The sequence below is a fragment of the Vulpes lagopus genome, chromosome 7 (assembly GCF_018345385.1).
Source record: "Vulpes lagopus strain Blue_001 chromosome 7, ASM1834538v1, whole genome shotgun sequence".
Taxonomy (NCBI): domain Eukaryota; kingdom Metazoa; phylum Chordata; class Mammalia; order Carnivora; family Canidae; genus Vulpes; species Vulpes lagopus.
The window spans coordinates 78,727,816-78,751,657 of NC_054830.1; the positions used below are offsets into that span (position 1 = coordinate 78,727,816).

General features: G+C 34.1%; 2 protein-coding genes across 2 annotated transcripts in view; both read right to left on the minus strand.

Annotated features, from left to right (window-relative positions):
- DCAF10 (DDB1 and CUL4 associated factor 10) overlaps window positions 1-23,842 on the minus strand; it is a 43,926-nt gene that overhangs the window by 18,897 nt on the left and 1,187 nt on the right. The window contains exons 2-3 of the mRNA XM_041763173.1: window positions 15,203-15,316; window positions 3,960-4,157 (exon numbers count right to left, since the gene is read on the minus strand). Of these exons, the coding sequence (XP_041619107.1) occupies window positions 3,960-4,157; window positions 15,203-15,316 (312 nt within the window). The remainder of the gene's footprint in view (window positions 1-3,959; window positions 4,158-15,202; window positions 15,317-23,842) is intronic.
- LOC121495564 (ATP synthase subunit ATP5MJ, mitochondrial-like) lies at window positions 222-889 on the minus strand. Its single transcript, XM_041763185.1, has one exon. The coding sequence runs from the start codon at window positions 537-539 to the stop codon at window positions 357-359; it is 183 nt and encodes a 60-aa protein (XP_041619119.1). The 5' UTR covers window positions 540-889; the 3' UTR covers window positions 222-356.

The window sequence follows — 23,842 nt, forward strand, 5'->3', positions numbered from 1 at the left end:
GACCCCAAGATCAAGATTCACATGCTTTTCCTACTGAGCTAGCCAGGGCTCCAGATATATCATTCTTTCATCCCTTGCATAAACCTAACTTGGCTATGATATTTTGATTAATATCTTACAGGATTCAGTTTCCTTTTATTTACAATATTTGTATCTATATTCATATTACAGAAAGACATTTCAATTTTTTTCTTATCTTTCTTGATTTTTTTTTCACTTCACAGTTACATTTATTCACGCTGCAGCAGACACGACACGTGTACACGTGTACGTCGGGACTCCATGTTCCCAACTAGCAGAGCATGCAGAGATTTACAGCCAGACTGACGTTCCATCTCATGTGTTCCCCGAGCTGGTTAATGATGGCCATGAGCAGGGGCAGGACTCGAGGCTTTCAAAGCTTTACTTCTTTTATCAGCACTCCTGATTTTATAAATGATGGCACTCATCAACCCCATTCCTAACCAAATTTCCTGGTAAGCTTGGGTATAGTAGGGCTTCATGGGGACCCAAACATTTTTAACAAGGTTTTGAAGCATCTTGACGCGACACTCCTGGCTCAGGCCGCTGCGACACTACCGCTATGGACTCAGAAAAGCTTGATTTTATGTATAGGTTATACTAGCTTCATACATGAAGTAAGGAGAATTCCCCTTACTTCTGGAATCTGAACACTTAATAAAATTGAAATGTTCTGCTTCTTGTACCATCTTGTAGAAGTCACCTGTAAAACTAACAAGCCTACTGTTTTCTTAGTAAATAAATTTTAATTGATATTTTCCATGTCTTTAATGGCTATGGCAGAGGCAATATTTAGAATATTTAACCAGAAAGCAATGCATGAAAACTAGCAGGCAGAATTGATGCAATTCACAGTGTTGGAACTGGGTCCTAGAATCATTCTACTCTAAAATTTTAAAACTCCCATAAGCAAAGGGTATATCTTGGCTGTCTATAAACCAGGGTTTGACTCTTGGCTCATATTTTACTGTCTTATTGACAGTCATGTGGGCATGTTACCCAACCTCTCTGACCTTGATCTCTTTAGCTCTAAAATGGGAAAATACTTAACTAACTCATGAGGCTGTTCTCAGAATTAAATGAGATGCTGAACCAAAAAAAAAAAAAAAAAGGAGGGGGAAGGTGAGGGTAGTTTAAGGGGGACTTTAGCTACTAGATCGTAGGGAGATCTTGAGGGAGGTATCCATAAAAGAGGGGCCCAGGTAACCACAGGGTGCCAGGATACAACTACCTGGGGATGATTTAGGATACTGGCTATTTATCATTTAACTACAGTCACCACATTTAACGTTTGTATTAACTACAAAAGTATTAGTTTAATATTTTAACCATGACTTCCGCTAAATCAGTGCATACTGGTTAAATATCAGTCCAGGTAATAGGTGTATTTCAAATTTTCTATTTCTCTCTTGATCAAGTTTTGCTAAGGTGTATTTTTTGAATAAACTATTTCACCAAAGTTTTCAAGTATACTGGCATAAAGGTGATCTTATTACTTTACTGTATATTTTTTTTTTGTTGTTTCCTTTTTTTGTTAAGATTATCCTTTTGTCTTATTTATCTGGATGAATCTTCCTAGATAATTGCATATTCAATTAGCTTTTTCAAAAAGCAGGCTTTTAAAAAAACTTTATTGTATTTTCATTTTCAATTTCATTAACTTCTGCTTTTATGTTTATTATTCCATATCTTTCATTGGGTTTACTCTTTTTTATCTTTTTCCAGTTTTTTTTTTTTTTTTAGCAAAATGCTTATTAGTTCACTAATTTTTAGCCTACTGATTTCCCTATGATTTCTTCAATCCATGAATTATTTAGGAAGTGAGTTTATAAGTCTCCAAACATGGGAATTTTCAGTTAGCTATGTTAAACTATACTGAGGTCAGGAAAAAATCATTTTTGTGATAACAAATCTTTGATATTGGTTGCAACTCACTTTGTAGTCTAGTATATGCTCTATTTTTGTACATATTCTAAGTTAGCTTCAGAAGATGTATTTACTATTTGCTGGGAGAATTGTAAATATGCCTAATAAAAAAGTTTATTACAGTAAAATCTCCTACGGTCTTACTAATTTTTTGGTCTATTTTATCTATTGTAAATTAGAGAATGGTGTTAATATTTTCCACTAAGATGGGGAGTCTCACTTTTTTCTTCTAATTCTGTCCATTTTGCTTTTTATGGTTTGAAGCTATGTTATTAAGTGCATATATGAATTCTTTTATGTTCTAGTGAAATAAACCTTTTAATATAAAATACCTTTTTATCACTAATAATGCTTTATGCCTTAAACTCTATTTTGTCTGCTATTAACATATATATAACTGTTTTTCTTTGATTTGCATTCGCCTGTTATTTTTTCTCCATCTTTTTACTTTCAGACTTTCTCATTTGCATGTTTTAGATGTGTGTTCCTTGCCAAGAACATAGTTTGGTTTTCTTTTTTAATCCAATCTAACCCTATCTATAATATGTATTCACTGCAATTATTGATATTTGGATTTTCTGCCTCCATATTTTTGTGCTTCCTGATTTATCTCTTTTTTAAAAATGATTTCCCCCCTTCTCTGCCTCTATTGGATTGATCATGTTTTACTAGTTTTTGTTGACTAATTTGGAAGTTACCATTCATATTCCTATTCAAATTTCATTTCTAAATTTAAAAAATAAACTTCTAAATTTTAACAGATATACTTGTCTTAGTCTAAAGAGATCCACATATCCTCTGTTCAAACAGTATGTATAGTTAGAAATCTTAAAGAATATCCCTTTCTTTTAATATATGACCTCTGAAAAGAGTATTTCAGAAGTAGGCCTGGTGCATTATTGTATTGTCATTTCACTATAGCTAGCAACAGGTATATTTTCAATATTTCTCAAACTTCAACTCTTTTTCTTGATTATTATTATTTTTTTTTATGTAGTCACCACACCTAGCATAGAGCCCAGTGTAGGGCTTGAACTAACCACCCTGAGATCAAGACCTGAGCTGGAAAAAAAAAAAGAAAAAAAAAGACCTAAGCTGAGATCAAGAGACACTTAACCAAGAGAGCCAGGTGCCCCAAACTTCAACTCTTCAAATAATCAATTTCTCTACATTGAAGTGTTTCACAACAGAGGCATTACTGACATTTTAGATGGGACTAGTCTACTGTACAAAATGTCCCATACAGGATGTTTACAAACTCTGATCCCTGTTGTAAAATGCTAGTAGAAATCCTTTCTTCTCCCTATGGTGTCAAAACTGCACCACACATTATTTCCAAACATTTCCCTATAGATCAGTACCATTCCACCTGAGAAACTATTATTTTAATGCATGAATAAGGGTACAAAAATTACAAAATAAATAGGTTTAGAAATGAAAGGTTGAGGAATAAAAAATATTTCAGTTCCACAGAAGAAATAAAAATATTTTCCCTTAAATTCAGGAAACTCATGTATAAACCAGTTTTCATCATTAACGATACTACTTGGTCTCTTTACCATATAATTTTCTCCAAATGTTTTAGTTTTATTTTTTATTTATTTATTTTTTTTTTAGTTTTATTATATGACTAAGTGCAAGTAATAAAAAATGGAATCATTTTTTGATTGTTTTCCTCAAAGTTAGGTTCTTTCTCCTAAAGAGATATGAAAGCTAAGACAAAACACTGACTTTGTTTACCCCATCTTAAACATTTTTGGGGAGCACCTGGGTGGCTCAGTCAGTTAAATGTCCAACTCTTGATTTCAGCTCAGGTCATGATCTCTGGGGGTTATAGGACTGAGTCCCACACTGGGTTCTGTGCTCAACGGAGAATCTGCTTGAGATTCTCTCTCTCCTCTCCCTCTGCTTCACCTCTCCACATGCTCACTCATTCTCTCTGTCAAATAAATAAATCTTTAAAAAAATTTTGTTGTTGTTCACAATCCTAACACGGTCTCCTATTCACAAACCTGTTGGTGTCCCAAATAATGACATTTCCATCAAATCCTGATGTTACTAAGAGTCTTGTATTAGTATCATATTCGATGTTCTTCACCCAGCTAGTGTGACCGTGTAAAGTGCATACTTTGGTGTTGAGTTTTCTCAGATCCCATAGTGCTATTGTAGTGTCATCAGAGCAGGTAGCAAACAGCCGGTTATCAAGAAATCTACAAAGCAGAAAAGAAAAACTGGTTTATTTAATCTCTTGTTAAAGAAAACTTGAGAAACAGTCTCTATATTACCTAATCAAGAAAACAAACGAACAAAAAGCACCACAAACTAACTATATAAACCCAGTGATATGGATATCAATAAACAGTACGCATAATTCACATAATCACAGGGAAGGATACTATGTTTTAATGAGGACCACAATGTAATTTTATCCAACTGCTTTATATTATTGATTTTTATTTGGAACTAAAAATAGGGGTAGATGTTTGGAGAACAGTGCTAGAAAGAAAGAAGAAAAATCTATATAGGAAACACAAATGGTAAGAGAGAATTTAATAGGAGACAGGAGATTTTGAAGACTTGATTGTAGAGGAAGATATGTTAAGCAGAAAGGGTTCATAATTATGAGAAATATTTACTTTGCTACAAGTAATGTCTTTCTATTTAGAAGGCATTTACATATAAAATTTGCTAATAAAATGCCATATTTTTTAATCTATTAATTCAAAGGCATTCCCCCAAATAATCATACTTAGCAGTATTTTATTAAGACCAGTTAAGATTACAAGATACACCAATAAAATACTCTATCATTCAAACTTTTAATTTTAAACTTATTTCTCAATCCTTAGAATATATTTTATACAAATACTATTATTTTTTATAATAGACTACTAATAACACTTGAATTAAAAAAATTTTTTTCCACACTTGAATTTCTGCCTAATTCAACATTAGGATGCTTTCTCTAACATACACTGTTATACATTACTTCCTAACCTCTTGCAGAGAGAAAAGAATTCTAGAACTTCCTCCAAGATAAAATTAAATAGATTTATCAGAAACCACCCTCAGTATCCACAAATACCATTAACAATCTTCCTAAAACTTAACACAGTTTTAAAATTCCAGGCTTTTATACAAACTGTTTCTGTTACTTGAAACCACTTTTCTCCTACTCCTTGACCTAACTAACACTTGTTTCCTTTTTATTATTCAGCTATCATCCCCTTGAAGAAGCCTCCCTCTCTAACCACCCTGGGGTAGATTTATGAATCTTCTAATCTCCCAAAGTACACTATGCTTCTGTCACAACAATTAATAAACAGTGTAAGGAATAACTTTATAAGGCTATAAACTCCTTAAAGATGGGAACTGTCTACATAGTTCATTGTTAGATCTGTAGTACCCAACACACACAGTGGCAGGCACATAATAAGCACTTAAAAATATTATGCAAAAAAAATATTATGCAAGAGTGAGACAGTTTACTGCCTAGTGGAGAAGAAATTATAAATACATAATTGTGCAAAATAAATGTGTGGAATAAGCAAAGAAAAATGTGGTCAGGAAAGACTTCATAATGGTGTCATTTGAACTGACTTTAAAAGATGAAGCAAGCACTCACTAAGTGGCCAAGGGATAAGCAAAGGTACAGAGGCATGTAGAGAGATGGTATACTCTGAGAGGCAACAGTAGTTAAGAGTACTATGTGTGAAAAAAAAAAAAAAGTACTATGTGTGGAAAAGTAGAGATAAGAGGAAAATACATCATGGATTTATTCTATAGTGATTCTGAATCACTACTTTTTTTTAAAGATCTTTGCTTTTTCTTTTTAAGGTTTTATTTTAGAGAGTGAGCAAGAGAGAGAACAAAGTAGGGGGTGGGAGAAGGAGAAGCAGACTCCCCACTGAGCAGGGAGCCCAACTCCGGGCTCGATCCCAGGACCCTGAGATCATGACCTGAGCTGAAGGCAGACTTAACCAACTGAGCCATTCAGGCACCCTCCCACCCAGTAACTACTTCTTAATTATAAATACATGCCCATTGAAAATATTTTTAAAAATATTTTATTTATTTATTCATAGAGACACAGAGAGAATGAGAGGCAGAGACACAGGCAGAGGGAGAAGCAGGCTCCATGCAGAGAGCCCAACGTGGGACTCAATCCAGGGTATCCAGGATCACACCCTGGGCTGTAGGCGGCGCTAAACCGCTGCGCCACCAGGGCTGCCCGAAAATATTTTTTAATGGAAAAAAAATCTACCATAAAAATAACCACTGTTATTGATAGCCTCATTCCTCTATTTCAAGCCTAATATCATGTCATAAATATTTTGCCATGTTAACGATTTATTGACAAAATGATTCTTAATGGCTGAACAGATTTACTGAATGAACCGTAATCTTTTCTCTTTTTTTTAAAAAAAAAAAAAAAAAAAAAAAAAAAACAAGCAAGTGTTGGGTGTTTATACTGCTTCCAATTTTTTACTACGGTTTATACTAAAAACTATAAAATTGTTTTATTTAGTGTAAAAAAGTTTACACTAAAAAAACCCAGCTAAATATTAATCACATCCCTAGTTATTTTTCTAAGTATATTCCCATAAAAATGTTTTGCTAAAAAGGGATTTAAAAAAATGTAAGGCTTTTGATACATACAGCCAAACTGTCCTCAAAAGAACACATCAATATGTAGTTCCACCAATAGTTAGGAGTGTCCCATTTCTCTAAGCCCTGTCACACAGATTTTTTTTTTAAGATTTTATTTATTTATTCATGAGATACACAGAGAGAGAGAGAGAGGCAGAGACACAGGGAGAGGGAGAAGCAGGCTCCTTGCAGGGAGCCCGACGTGGGACTCGACCCCAGGTCCCCAGGATCACACCCTGGGCTGAAGGTGTTACTAAACTGCTGAGCCACCTGGGCTGCCTGACTTTTAGGCTTTTTAAAATAAATATATTTTAATGACTTCCTGACAGGAATTATATGATTAAAAAATATATGCAATGACAAAAGACTACTACTGGAAAGTCAAAGTTTTAAAATAAACTGATAGTCATCATAGGGCATCTTCATACATTTTAAAAATTTAGGGAAAAAATAAGATATTTTATTTAGTCTACAGAAAATACTTAAAATGCACATATGGATTCAAAACCCTGGTGGCATTATACTGCCTTAGGCCACAGTGGTCCGCCTTGAAGGCTTTAGGCAAGAGAATGACTTGATTAGAGTTTCAGAAAGATCTATGAGGTAGGCAGTTTCCAAAACTCTTGGATTTTCATAAAAAATAAAATGAGAGGCGCCTGGATGCCTCAGTTGCTTAAGCATCTACCTTTGGCTCAGGTCATGATCCTGGGGTCCTGAGATTGAGCCCAATGTCAGGCTCCTTGTGCAGTGGGGAGAGGCCTGCTTCTCCCTCTCCCTCTGCCTGCCGCCCCCCCTGCTTGTGCTCTCTGACTCCGTCAAACAAATAAATAAATAAAATCTTTTAAAAATAAAATAAAATGAAGTAGAGGATCAGTTTTAAAATTGTTACCAATAAGGCCACTAAAAAATTACCATTGTTGAATGAAAAATATTTTAATACCAATGATGTATAAAGAATATAATCTCGGAACAAAAGCTAATAATTCAAATTGAATAAATTTACCTTAATGAAAAATTCAACACTTTGACTTTAGTTTTCTCATTTTGCCTCATATTTTTCCCTGTTAAAAATCTTGGTGTTAGAGAATCATTGGTGAAGAGAATAGATAAATTATAGAAAATTAAGAATGTAGATTAGGACACCAGTTAACATACTAACAATTCTTATCTTAAAGCAAGCAGATGTAGAGAATGTAAAGTATTAGACAAATTCTTGGAGATGTGGCTTAATCTTCTCAAATTAAAACTCAGTCTAGCCTAGTAAGTTAATAACTGTAAAGTGTTTTTAACTCCATAGTCTCTTATAAATAGGAGACACTCTAAACACTGAAGCCTATGAGTTTATGAAATATAAAACTGCTTCATATGTTCCCATCAAACCCCAACATATAACTATTAACAGTTCTGGATAAACTGGACATTGGATAAATTGAGGTCTTCATTATCAGAGGATACTTGGTGAACAGCAATTGAAATAGAATTTCCTTAAAACAGGTACCAACATGTCATCATACAAGGGAAACAAAGTGTTGTCTTTATTTAAAAACTAAAAGTCATAAAAAAATTTTAACATTTACCTTACATTTATTTAGCTAAATGCAAATTCTTAGAATAAGAAAAATTAAATGTTTGAGTTTTTCTCCATAATCTTTCCAATGAAATTATGATAGCAAAATATAACACCTTTATTTGAGTTTTATACTATAATTTAAAAAGAATCAGTTCTATATAACCTTCAAGGGCTTATCCATTTCAAGGGTGTTTCCTTAGTCCCATGAAATATTCATATAATTCTCTGAACTATCATGTCCTCATTTCTGTCCTTTCCTTTTCTTTAATTGGTAACTAGTCTATCATTTGCCAATGATTTTACATGTCATTGATTAGTTTTCTAATGTCACTCTCAGAGTTCTGTGAAATCCTTTGCAAGATAAGAAATTTCATGTTCCCAGTGTTGAGCACTGCATTTACATTATAGTGTTTGAAATATACCAATCAGGAAAAGACCAACAAAGACAGTAGGAGGGAAAAGCAGATCTTGGAATATTTAAATAGGCACTATTTTTTTAACTGCCATACCACTAAGTGAATATTATGATAACCTCAACTACCCTTGTAATGTCATAACTGAAGGTTGGAGGCTTGATCATTAAATGGACTCTCAAATCCACATACAGAGCCTTCATGAATGAGAAGTAAACCTATGTAATGGGCTTAAGAATTTAAATTACACATTTTCCCCATATGAAGCAAAGAAAATATTCTTCACAACTATGAATTTTTTTTAGTTTACAAGATAAGCAAATCTTAAAAACTAAGAAATGAACTAGAAGACATTACTAAGTATGTGTAAAATCACTGTGGAGGAAATGTATCCCCATATTTCTGAACAGTTCAGTGAGGTGGTCTAACTGAACTGAACATGAATTCCAGCTCCACCACTTGCTACATATTAACCATGTTGGGCAAATCTCTATCTAAGCTGCAATTTTTTATTCCTTAAAATGGGTACAATATCAGGATATTGTGAGAATTAATATTGCATGAAAAGTGCTTCACAAAAGGTTTGGCACATGGTAGGCACTCAAAAAAATTAAAGTTAGTATTATTAATAAGTAATGCACATTTAAGCTCCTGCCAGAGGACCCCTCAGATCCTCATGCAAAACTCTTAAGTGATATGTCCTTCTAAAAAAGCTTTAAAATCGTTTTTCTAACCAACAGATAAGTGAATTCAAATTTGCAGGTGTGGAGTACTAAAGCAGATACACTGATAGCAGCAAATGAGAGCCGACATTGATAAAGAACAAATTCTAATAGTAGATTAGTCAGAGATCATTCTGAGTAGGGGCAAACAGCACATCTTTTCTTTTTTGAGATAGAAAATTTTAAGTTGTAAAATATTAAAAACATATAGAAAATTATGAAGAATATAACAAAACCTGTGATACCCACCACCCAGCTTTCTCAAATTTTAACACTGTTATCTTTCAGATTTTTTTGAACATTACAAACACAACTGAAGCACCCTGAATATCCCTCCCCAATCCCATTCCCCTCCCTCCCTCTCCAGAGGGAACCACTATCCAAAATTTGTTTGTCACTCCCCATGCAAGTTTTTAATACCATGAGTTCCTAAGTATGTATCCATAAACAATGTATAGTTTTGTTTTGCATTCAATTTATTCCGTTAATATTTAATTAGCACCCACTATATGCTAGGCACAGTTCTAGGTGCTAGGGAGCAGAGAACAGACAAATACATGCCCTCATCAAACTTATGTTTGTATATTTTCAAACTTTATATAAATGGTATCACACTGTTCAGCTCATTTTACAATTTGCTTTTCTGACTCAACTTTGAATTTCTGAGAGGTATCTCAAATGCTGATGCTTCCAGTTCATTTATTTTAACTGATGTATAGTATTCCATTGTAGGAGTATACTGGAATTTATCTTCCTTTTGATGGAGATTTGTTTCCAACTTGTATTACTAACGATGCTATAACAAACCTTTACACAGCTCCTTGTTTACGCATGCTTTAATCTCTTAAAAATAAAAATCTGTTTGATCCTCAATTTTGCCAGGTATTCCTGAATTGCTCTTCAAAAAATTTTACCAATTATACTCCATCAACAATGTCTTAGAGTTTCTACTTCTCAACATTTTTGCCAATACTTAGTATTTCTTCATTGTTTATTCTTATTTGCATTTTCATGATAACTAGGAAGTTTGAAAATGTTTCCAAATTTATTGCTCATTTTAGCTTCTATGATTCTCTGCCTGTTTTGCTCCAGGGTAATTGTCATATATATTCTGCATACTAATCCTTCTGTGGCTATGTGCATTGAAAATATCTTCTCCCACCAGCTTATAGCTTATCTTTTCACACTGTTATTTATGTCTTTGGTTAGAATAAAGTTTTAAATTTTAATGCAGTTGAATTTAGCAATCCTTTAATCTATGTTCTTTTTTCTTAAAAAATCCTTTCTCATACTTAGAATGTAAATATATTCTATATCTCTTCTAAAGCTTTAAAGGTTTGCTTTCATAAATAGGTCTTTAACTCACAGATATTTCCTATATATATAGAACTAATTCTCTTTTTTCCTCCCCTCCCCCAATTTGTAATCCCCCTGCAGTCATATATTAAATTTCCCTATATGCATGGGTCTGTTTCTGGAAGTTCTACCCCATTTCTTTAGGCACTTAATCTATCCCTGTCCTAAGACTGTTTGGTATCTGGAAGCCTGCCAACTTAGTCTCCTTCAAAACTGTCTCAGATATTCTTGGCACTTCCCTGTTCAATATGAATTTTTAAGTCAAGTTAAAAAAAAAAGGTTGGTATTTTGATTAGAGCTGCACTAAATGTATAGACTAATTTGGAAAGAATTGACTTCTTTATGTTACTGAGTTTTCTTCCTCAGAGAAGACTTGCATTTGTTTTTGCAGGTACCTGGCAGTACTACCATCCTAGATCCAATTTTAAATTGCTGGCTAGATGGTTTTGGACCATATGGTAGTATGAATTTGGGCCCCACACATGCATGAATGCTGACTTATGGTTAGAAATTTACTGAGGAAATTTTCTGACACTTCTCTACCAATGTCATGATCTACATGAACAAAGTGGTATGTTTCTAGATCACTGTTATGCTGTTAAGAATAGCCCTTTGGAGTACAATTTTCTATTAGACTCCTCATCTTCAACTGGCCATAGAATCAACTCTCCTGTCCACTATAACTCCTTATACATATCAAAACAGAAGCTCAAGGTCACCTGCATTTGGCAGATAAAAGCCAGGGTAAAAGCCAGCTGAACCTGTTTATTTCTTTGCATTCTGGCTTCTACTTCATTTTTGTCTCTAGGATTCCTTTCTTATCAGCTCAACTTTACATTAAAAAAATATTTTAAAAAAATCTTATCCCTCATTTATATTTTTAGTAGAAAGGTTGTCTAAGATATTTTAAAAACTTTTATAGCTTAATTTTTATCTATTTGATTTACTAGTTTGGGATGGAAATGTATTAAAATCTCTCTCTTATTATGATTATAAACTTGTAATTCCTTTTCTGCTTTGATTTGGGTTTGTTGTTTTTTGAAATATACAAATTTCAAGTTGTATACAGAAGTTCATAATTATTATATGTTCTTAGTTGATTTTTCCATTTATTAATGTGTACTGTTACACTTTATCCTTATTAAAATCTTAGGTCTTCCATCTGTCCAATAAGGATAATCTACATTAGTTTTTTTAGTGTGGTATCTCTCTAAGGAATATACAGATGATTCTTGTTTTTGTTCAAATTGCTGTTTCTGTGTCTTTTAATAAAGAAGTCAATCCATTTATACTTACTATGAACTACTCATATACTGGGTCTATTTCTACTTCTTGTTTTCTACTTATCATTCCTTTCCTTTCCTTTGTTTTATTTATTTATTTATTTATTTACTTACTTACTTACTTACTTTTTTAAGCTTTCCTATCTTCCACTGAAAACTAATCAAGCTTTCAATATTCCCTGTCCCCCCACTTCTACTGCTTTGGAAGCTAGCTACATACTGTATGTCTGCTATTTTACTTACCTTTAATTTAGTTTTTTTCATTGTATATATTTAATTATACATTGTTCTGAAAGAGTCTAAAATTACTTAATATTTCTATCTTCTTCCTGAACATGACATGAACCTTACAATATTACACACAACCTATTTGTTGTTACCATCTAAAGCTATACTGTCCAGTTCAGTAGCCATCAGCCACATGTGATATGTGGCCTTTTCAGTCCTTGATATGTGACCAGTCTGAACTGGGTTGTACTCTAAGTATAAAACACTAGATTTTGAAAAATTTCCATTAAAAAATGAAACTAAAATATCTCAAAAAATTTTATAATGATTACATGTTGAAATGATAATATTTTAGTCCTACGAGGGTAAACATTACTAAAAATTAATTTCATGTTTTTTTCTTTTTAATTGACTAGTAGAAAATAAACCTAGACTTCTAGTTTAAACTTTGTTTTAAATATGCTCCCCCAAAAAACCTAAATTATTATCTTTCTGCTATTAATAATTATAACATTTGTCATTTCACCTAATTAAATTCTTCATTATGGGATAATAGTTTACCTGGATATGATATGGCATTGGGCATTATTTTCCCTTAGTATTTAAGATAGTACTACATAATCTCCTAGCATCAACTGTTGCTGATGAGAAGACTTCTGTTATAATGCTAAGTTATACCTCTGTAGGTAATCTGGCTTCTAACTTAAGTGGCTTTTAAAATTTTCTCCTTATCTTGGATATTCTAGAGTTTTACTACAACCTGTCTAAATGTAGATAAATTTATCTTTATTTAACCTACTTGACACTCTAGAGTTTACTTTTGATGCAAAGATTCAGGAACTTCTTCAATGCTTAAAATTTTCTGCCTCTCCACCAATCTCTGCATCTTCTTTTTCTGTAATTCTCAAATATATACATTGGAATCTCTTAATTAATTCTCTATGTCTTTTAAGTACTCTTAGTATTTTTGAACCCATTAATTCCTTCATCAATGGCATAAAGGATAAAATTTATCCCATCTTTTAATTTTTTTATATACTAAGTACATTTTTAATTTCTAAGAATTGTAGTTGCTTCTTTTCCACATTAACCTGTTTCTTGTTTCAATTCTTTTGTTTCATAATTTTGAGTTATCTTTAAATGGAAAGTATCAGTTAACTTATTTCTTTGAGCATCCTAAAAATGCTTTAAGGTTTCTTCCAATCAATGGAATACTATGCAGCCGTTAAAAAGAATAAGATCATCCCATTGGCACTAACATGGAATGATTTCTAAATATGTTATAAAGGGAAAAGCCAAGGTATATAATTGTGTATGTAGAATGCTACCATTTATATAAAAGTGTATGTATGTGTGGGTGTATATGCTTGTACATGCAGAGACTATCTCAAAAAGGATAGCAAGAAATTGGTAATAGTGGTTGCCTCTGGGGAGGGGAACTGGGTGGCTAGGGGACAGAGGTGGGAGACAGACTTACTTTTCACTGTTTACCCTTTTGTACCTTTGAATTTTGTACCACGTGCATGTATTACCTAGTCAAAAAAAAATAAATAATTTATTTTTAAAAATAAAGTCTTTGTTGGACTACTCCATAAAATTAATTTCATCCAGAAAAAATGCTTGTTTTAGTTGATTTTGTTATATTAATATTAAATGTCTTCATTAGTTTTAGAATTTTGGTTATAGGCTTATTTTAAAGTAAGCAAGGTTTTTAATTATTTTTTCCTCTCTTTCCTATTTAATGATTTTATAACTGCCCCCACTTGGATTTCTAAACCCCTAATCCACAATTGGACCTTATAATGACATTAAGGCCTCCAGTTTCATACTGATATTGGAGCTATCATACATATACATTCAATCACTGACTCAGTAATAACTTTATTCAATTCCTGGCCATAAGGTTGTATCTTATCAGCCAAAACCCATGGCCTCAGGTAGTGAATAGTTGTTTTCCTTTTTTTTGGCCTTTCACAAATGGGACAGGTATTCTAGCCAATTGCATGGCTTTGGTAGTAATTCGGGCTCTGGTTCCTGCCTCACATGAAGTACTTTAGTACTTTTGATTCTTGACAGGAACCAAAACTACTACACTTCAGTACCAGACTCAAAACCCAGTGGCCTTGTGGTTTCAGCCCTGTAACAGCTTGTGTCTGTGTTCCATTTCTGGCCCACAAAAATGTTTATGTTGTTTCAGAGCCTGGCTATATCTTTTGTGCTATTTAATCTATTGTTCTATGTGTTTGGAGCATAGAGGTACATCAAAATTCAGCGTGTCACCATGACTAGAAGTAATTTCCACATTTCTTTTTTTTGAACATTATAAGTAATCATTATAAAAGGAATATAATCTTATTACATAAGTTTAGTAAACAGAAAATTACTCATTATCCATTCATTCTAAACCATCCCATGTTAGCACTGAAAAATACTTCCTTATCTTCTGCTTCATGTCATATTTTTAACGATTTTTATCATGATTTTAACCTATATTGTCCCAAGCATTTGTCCATGTTGTTATGTAGTCCCTGTGACCATCATTTTAATGACTGCATATTAATCCACCAAGCTGTTCAATTGTTATTTACTTCCCAGATTATTGAGAATTTAAGGAGTTTCCAACATGCTTTTAGGAAGAAGTTCTCTGTGCATATGTGTTTTTTCCTCTCAAAAGTTTGGATTTGGGATTAGGGGTGAGAGAAGCCTAGTGATGGGACTGTCATAATTCTATACAGATCACTAACCCAAAGACATTGCAGGATTGTCATAGTACATGGTTGAGGTTCATAATGATGACCCTGACATATGAAGAGAAAAGGTAAAATCATATGGGAGTAAAAATGCATGTCAGAAAGATTCTAATCCAAAATGGTTAACAGTAAGTTTTGTAATTAAAGGGATATATTTCACAAGGGATAAAATTCACAATCGTAAATGTGTATCTAGCACTGCTGGGCAAAACATTACAAATTTTCATTAACTTTCAAAATAGAATATTTTGTGTCACACTGTAAATTTCACTATAACACTAACCTGATATTATTTACACAGTCTTCATGAGCTTCAGAAAGTGTTTTTATGTGCTTTGAAGATATAGGGTCAAAAAGCAGAACTTCAGTCTGTTCACAAGCAACAGTCAGCACTGACCTGAAAGCAAAGAACACATTTTTCTTTAGTTTTCTAGCATTCTCTTATTACTGATATTCACTTATTTATAATTATACAAACTATAATAAATAACTTCTTTTTGCTCATGTTAGAAGCAAATATCTCAAAAACCGAAACTATCTGCTTTTGGCAATAGTAGGAAATGGTACTCTCAAACATTATAGTGGAGCATAAACTGGTACAGCTTAGGTTTTGAGAGTACCTGATGTATCAAACTTTTTAATGTGTGGACCTTTTGACTGAGCAATTTTTTATGGGAACTTAATCTAAAGAAATAATCATTTATAAATACAAAGAAGCATATATAAAGATATATTTCACCATAATGAGGAATTGAAAGTAACCTAAATGTACATGAAAGGAGAAATTATTGATTATATAGCCATGATATGTAATACTTTGCAATATGATGCAACATTTATTTTTATTTTTTAAAAGATCTATTTATTCATGAGAGACACAGAGAGAATGACAGACACATAGTCAGAGGGAGAAGCAGGGTCCCGGCGATATGGGACTCGATCCCAGGACACTGGGGACCATGACCTGACCCGGAGGCAGACTGCTCAATTACTGAGCCACTGAAGTGCCCTTATGGTGCAACATTTAAAAGGAAAGGGATAGTTTCATATGGATATGAAAGAACTCCAAAACATATATATTTTTTGAGAGAGAGGGAGAGAGAAAGAGCATGCTCCTGAGAGAGAGCTAAGGAGTGAAGTTGGGGAGAAGCGGAGGAAGAGGGAGAGAGAGAATCCCAATGCAGAGCTCAATCTCATGACCCTGAGCAGAAATCAAGAATTAGACACCTAACCCACCGACCCACCCTGGTGCTTCCAAAACATTTTTTAAAAATATTTTATTTATTTATTCATGAGAGAGAGAGAGAGAGAGGGAGGGAGAGAGGCAGAGACACAGGCAGAGGGAGAAGCCGGCTTCATGCAGGGAGTCCGATGCAGGACTTGATCCCAGGTCTCCAGGATCAGGCCTGGGGCCGAAGGCAGCACTAAACCGCTGAGCTACCCAGGCTGCCCCCAAAACATTTTTAAATAAGAAAAGCTGGTTGTAGAAAAACATGCATAGATGAGGCAACTTAGAAAAAAAAAAGTCATATATGGCCAAATTATATATTTCTGTATCAATATCTATTAAAATGTACTGCAAAAGGTTTGGCATATATCCTACCAAGCCAGTTAGATATAGTCAAACTTAATTTTTCCTTTATGATATTTAGTACTGTCTCATTTCAGACCTTTCCTTTTTTTTTTTTTAAAGATTTTATTTATATATTAATGAGACAGGCAGAGACATAGGCAGAGGGAGAAGCAGGCTCCCTGCAAGGAGCCCGATGTGGGACTTGATCCTGGATCCCAGGATCACACCCTGAGCCAAAGGCAGATGCTCAACCGACTGGGACACCCAGGCATCCCTAGTAAATGTTCTTTTAAAATTTTGTTTGTTATTGGTGTATAGAAATGCAGTGGATTTTTAAAATTATTTATCCATCAATCTTGCTATTTTAATACTTTATCTGTAAGTTTTATACTTTAGGTTTTGTTGATAATCATACATCTATAAGCAAATGCTTTGTTCTTATTTAATACTTATTTCATTGCTGCACTGGCTAAGACTTTCAGTACAATGTTAAATGCAAATGTTAATGCAATAGGCACTCCTCTCATTCCTGTTTAAGAATACATTCACCGTTTCATCATTAAGTACAATGTTTGCTGTAGTTTCTTTTCTTTTTTGGGAGTAGATTCCTATTATTGGATTAAGGAAGTTCTACTCAAAGTTGCTATTTTTCCATTAATATATTTTCAGTTGTATAAAATGGTTTCCAACATTTATTGAAATTACCCTAGATTTTTCCTTCAATATGTTAGTGTAGTGATTTACATTATTTTATTTTCTATACTTTTCATTTCTACCATATTGCTTAATTCAGTTGGCTAAAATGGTGGGCTCAATTTCTGGCTTCCCTTCTTTTGTAGATCTTGGTCCTGAAATTTTTTTTTAAATTTTTTTTTAAAATTTATGATAGTCACACACACACACACACACACACACACACACACACACACACACAGAGAGGCAGAAACACAGGCAGAGGGAGAAGCAGGCTCCATGCACCGGGAGCCGGACGTGGGATTCGATCCCGGGCCTCCAGGATCACGCCCTGGGCCAAAGGCAGGCGCCAAACCGCTACGCCACCCAGGGATCCCTTGGTCCTGAAATTTACCTATTGCCTTAATTCTCCAATCTCTTTAAACATAATCTTTTTATAACTTACATTAAATATTTTATATTTCTTCTAGCTTTTCTAATTATTCTCTGTTGAAAGGTTGGTCCAAACCACCTACTCTATTTCTGGAAAGCTACAATCTCTATCTCTTGCATCTGAAATTATGTCCCCTTTCACTCTGAATATGATTTACTTGGGGATTTTTTTTTTTAAGGATTTCATTTATTTATTCATGAGAAACACAGAGAGAGGCAGACACAGGCAGAGGGAGAAGCAGACTCCATGCAGGGAACCTGATGTAGGACTCAATCCTAGAACTCCAGGATCACGATGCCCTGAGCCAAAGGCAGCCGCTCAACCACTGAGCCACCCAGGTGTCCCTGGGGATTTTTTTTTTTTTTTTTTAAGATTTTGAGAGAGTGCCTGTGAGAGCAGGAAGAGGGACAAGCAGATTCAGCACCAAGAGCCTGAGGTGGGGCTCCATTCGCACACCTGAGTTTGTGACCTGAGCCGAAATCGAGTCACTCTGATGTCTAGGGGATTCACTTCATCAATATGAGTGTTTTTCATTTTTATTTGTCTTTTCAAAGACAAGATTTTCTCTGTTGAGTATTTGTATTGAAATTCTACTGTTACTATATTTCCTTCCTTCTGCTTTCTTCAAACTTACTTTGCTATTATTTGCAGATAACTTCACTATTCCCTATTTCAGATGGATACTTAGCTCATTAATTTTCCTTGTCTTCCTTTTTCCAGTTTATTAATGATTGTAACTTTCCTAGTAAGTACAGTTTTACTTACAAGTTTTTAGACATATGGTACTTTCATTATCATTTAGTGCTAAATATTTCTAATTTCCATTATCATTTATTTGGCCCATATATTATTTATAAATGTTTTCTTAACTTGAAAACACATGAGGTTTTTCTGGTTATCTTTTTGTTATTCATTTCTAATGATTACATTTTGTTGAGAAACTCTATGATGATCTTTTTTTTTTTTTTAAGATTTTTATTTATTTATTCATGAGAGACACAGGCAGAGGGAGAAGCAGGCTCCATGCAGGGAGCCCGATGTGGGACTTGATCCTGGGTCTCCAGGGTCACGCCCTGGGCTGAAGGCAGCAGCTCAACCGCTGAGCCACCCAGGCATCCCTTCTATGATAATCTTTTGAAATGTGGCCTTATCAGTGAAAATTTTATAAATCTAACATGTGTTTGAAAAAAAAAAAAAGCAAGCAGGAGATAACTGTTACATATAGTCAAGTATGAGATTTTAAAATGTTTGAAAAAGGGGATCCCTGGGTGGCTCAGCGGTTTAGCGCCTGCCTTCGGCCTGGGACGTGATCCTGGGGTCCCGGAATCGAGTCCCACATCAGGCTCCCTGCATGGAGCCCTGCTTCTCCCTCTTCCTGCGTCTTTGCCTCTCTCTCTCTGTCTCTCATGAATAAATAAGATCTTTTTAAAAAAATTGTTTGAAAAAAAATAAATGTTTGACATTCAATAGCAATATAAGTTAACATATGAATAAAAATTTTAAAACATCTTCAAAATAAACTAACCTATAGATTATAAAAATGTGTGCCAAGTGAAGTTCTAATTAAGTTGCTCATCAAAGTATTCTAGTAATTTCCATTATTTATCAATTTTTGGAAATTGTTGCCATAATCTTTTCTTTGACCCAGATGCCCTTGTCTGCACCATGAATGGATGTAGGAAGTTGCATAAAGCCCCTCCAAGAATGTCCACATTAATTAATTTGTAATGGGGGCATTTGGGTGGCTCAGTCAGTTGAGTGTCTGCCTTGGGCTCAGGTCATGATCTTGGGGTCCTGGGATCGAGCCCCACATCAGGGTCCCTGCTCTGCGGGGAGCCTGTTTTTCCCCTCTTCCTTTCCCGTCTGCTGGCTGCTCCCCCTACTTGTGCTCACACTCTCTGTCAAACAAATAAATAAAATCTTAAAAAAAATTTTTTTAACTGTCATCTTTGTAAGTAAAAAAATTATTTAACATTAACAGAACTATTCATGGGGCTAAATATTCTTTTTAGCTTTTGCTGAAATATATTAACAATTTTTTAACACTTGCTATTTTGTACATTAAATATGTGTTCAATTATATTAATAACTATGCCACAAAACGATCTGTTGATTGTCATGTTTAATTGTATCAGACCTAATCCTTCAGCCCAGATGAGAAGTAATATAATACAGCAGTTAAAAGCATAAGCCAGAATGACCTTCCTGCTGTTGTTTCCTCAACTAAATATTCCTGGTACTGAGATTTATGTTGGTGGTCATTTTCATTAATAAAATGAGTGTCGCTGACACCCATGATGGGCAGGTATTCAGTGGGTTTTAGCAAAACGATCCCACTAAATAATGGTGAAATTCAATAGAAATGATAAAATTAGGGATCTGTATCCCAGGAGTACTGACATAAATCATCCCCATAGGCCCCACTCATCTGCTGTGGATTGAAATCTGTCATGGGAGTACACATTATACCAAGAGTATGTTTGGATACTGCCTACAATAGTGTTACTTTCATCTGACTGCCCTGTTCATCTCTCTGGAACTCCCCAGAGGCTGCAGTTCTCACAAATGACTATGTGAGAATGACTGTGAGATTGCCTGTGAAAGGCAGGCAGCCCCACACTTAGGGAAGCCAAATGGTCACTGGGCATTATCTTAAAGATTTTTTGTGGTGGGGAGTGTATTTAGCATGGATAAAGAGCAATTAAAACTGATGTTATAGCTCTCAAGTGAGATGTTTGCTGGCAGCTTGCAGTGCTAGCTCTTAATTCTGTAGTTGGTATATAATGGGTTGCTCTGGGAGGTTCCATGGAAGACATTCAGTGATCTTGGGGCAGTTAACTATTTAACCACTATGGACATATATCAATACTTTAACAACTGGTACAGCTGAAACAATGTGTACTAGCTGAGTATCAGGTATGAATGCAGTATACTGCTCGTCAGAGCAAGATTTTATTAAGCGGTGGTGTTTATCATATGTTTTGTGTCTACCTGACTGAGGTATACTATAATGTACATTAAAATCTTCCTCTATGATAAATTTGTCCGTTTTCTCCTTAAAGTTACCAATTTTTGATTCATAGATTTTCAATCTAAAAGACTCATTCAATTCAAAACTTTCAAAATTTCAAAATTCAAAAATCTTTCTCGTGAATTGAGCTTTCATGAACATGATGTGACCTCCTATCTCTAGTAATTTGGCCTAAAATCCTAGTTTGTATAGTAATATAGCTCACCAGCTTTAGAGTGTGTTTGATATATTCTCGTCTATCCTACTGAACATCTAGTACTATTATATTTACTGTAATTAGCAATATTTGGACTTATTTTTGGCCATTCTTTGTTTTTTTATTTATTATACCTTTTCTACTTTTTTTCTTTCCCTTTCTTGTCTTCTCTTGGAATATTTTTTTCTCATTGCACTATTTTTTCCTCAAGTATTCTGGAAATAATATATCTTTTCTTATCTTTTGGTCTTGCAATCTTGCAAACTTTAATATGCAAACGTTAAAAACTACAGTTAATATATATCAAATTCTTCCAACACCCCTTCAAAATTTATTATTTTCTTCAATTTTAGTTCCATCTTTTTAAATTATCACCTCATAAGTACTCCTTTGAAGGTCTTTTTTCTCTAGCTTTTAAGATTTTAATATTTGTTTTAGAGTCACTGCATGCCTAGAAAGGATTCCTGCTTGGGGTCTATTGGGCATCTTAAATCATGATCTTGTGACTTTCTTAAGTTCTTCAAGTTCCCAGCTATTATCTCTTCAAATTGTTTTTTTGTTATTTTTCCCATTATCTCATTTTCTTCAGGAGCTGACCAAATATATAGTATGCCTTTTTTGTCTATGCTCCATGTCACTAAACCTCCTTCATATTTCCAATCTCTGCATCTTTCTGGCCTCCAGTCTAGATAATTTCTTCATTTCTATTTTCCGATACTACTCTCTATAGCAGTGCCTGATGTGTTTTCATAAAAGAAAGCCTGACAAATTTCCACACATTATTCTCTAATCTATTAACATCAAATTTCATTTTATAAAATGTCCTCTTAGGAAGTGATACTTCTTTTGATTATATTGTTACTGTAAAAACATTTTTAGAATTCTTTAGAAATTACCTCTACTCCAGGTATCCTTTCATTTCTTTTTTAGTGTCAAATTTTTCCAGTCTGGTCTCTATTAAATTCCTAATTTTAATTCTAATCTTCTGTGTCACTTCTTCTCTGTACTGAGAAGTCCTCATAAATAACAGTGATAATGGTACCCAGTAAGCTGATTTAACCCATATAACTGAAGGATATAAGAAATTATCTCATTTAACACAGATGTCATTTTTCTAGAAAATTAAGTCCTATAAAAATCTGAAGCATATTAGACGTAGTAAGAATACTAAAAAATTATAACGTTTAACTATTTTCAGCTATCTCCTTGACACAGATGAAAAAGAATGGCAATGTGTAATATTGGCAAAAGTATGGGAAGACGGGCACTTACATATGTGTGTGATAGAATGAGAATTAGTAAAATCTTCACATAGGGGAATTTAATAATAGGTCTCCAAAATCTTCATAACTTTCACCCATTCTAGAGAATTATCATGAGGATATAAATTTAAAAATGTTTCTAGAGGTTTTACTTAAACTAATGAAAAATGTTAAATAATGTAAAAATATATTAACATAGGTAATTCACAATATATTGCATGAAAAAGAACAGGCAACAAAATAACATGATTCCATGTTTATATTAAAATAAACATACGCAGGGGCACCTGGCTGGCTCAGTTGAAGAGCATGTGACTCGATCTCCGGGTCATGAGTTCCGAGTTTTACATTGGGTGTAGAGATTACTTAAATAAATACCTTTAAAATATAAACAACACACACACAAAATTCCTTGGACAGCCTTTTAAACTCTGGGATTATAAGTGATGTTTAACTTCTTTCTGTTCATTTATTGCCTAGATTTTCTAGAATGAGTACATATCAATTGCAAATTAAACATTATTAAATTATTTAAGTACCAGAGTGCCTAAATACTTTTTACAAAAATGTTTGTACGGGACTATGTTGTCCTGGTTCAAACAAAACTATCAGTAATATATTCCTCATTCTAATAGCACTGGCAATGGGAATTTCCTCTTCATAACTCATTCTACCCCTCTCATCATGTACCTAAAATCTCACTTCCAAAGAGTAAAAACAGCTATTTCTGAAAGCCTGACAGAACAGATAGGAGGGTGAGAGGAGAGGAGTTGGGGTATGGAGAAGAAAGGAACTGAATGTTTATGAGGGAGAGATTCTTCGTATTTTGGGAGGAGCTTTAGGAATAGGGCTTTGTTGGAGAGAGCACTAGGGAAGGGAGGTTACATGAATAAACGTTAGTAGTTCCTCCTCCTTACCTGTATTCAGCACATTCATTGCTACAGGTTCCACCCAACTGCTTAAGTAGACACCCCAGAGATCCTAGTACCAAGTATAATTAGGAAGAAGCAAATGCATCAATGAAGTGGAATATGGTGTACCTCCTCACTGTGATTCCAAATTCTGCTACTTTTCTCCTTCCTAGCACATTTTAGTTTTTTCTTAAGCAAAACATTTTGCCTTGTTAAGCCATCATCTTTCAGCTTCTCTAACATGACATACTGGCCCTCCAACCATAAGTCCTTTGACATACCAATTCCTCCATCTGGACTACTTCTATCTCCTCCCCCACCCTATCTTGGTTAATTCATCTTCTCATTTTTTTGTTTTCTGGTTAAATGTCACTTCTACAGCAAAACCTCAAACACCCTGGTGTGTACAGTTGGTTCCTTCAAGCCTTTATCTCGATTTACAAATACACATTATGAAATTTTTAGCACGGTTATTTAGCATGTAGTTGAACCAGTAAGTCCCAAGTTTAGTAAGCCTGGTGGTGCCATTAGCTGGTTTGGCTCACCACTGCAACTTCTGCATCTGGAACATAGCAAGTGCTCAACAAGTATTTATTGAATGAGGGAATGAATAAGCGGACAGCTACGCAAATGACTAGAATCCAGAGGCCTTGATTAGGTAGGAGTTATTATATTAACTATCTCCTCTCAGGGTGGGACTGTGTGTAATTTTCCTTTGTTGTTGAACTTGTTCGTGTATTCACCAAAGTTTAAAAAAAAATACATACTATTTTGAAAATTCCTCATAACGCAGAGTAAACCGAGACCGAACAGGAAATATTTAA

What these genes read in the sequence shown, in the direction of transcription:
- LOC121495564 (XM_041763185.1), bottom strand. Translation starts at nt 539, where the DNA reads ATGCTTCAAAACCTTGTTAAAAATGTTTGGGTCCCCATGAAGCCCTAC.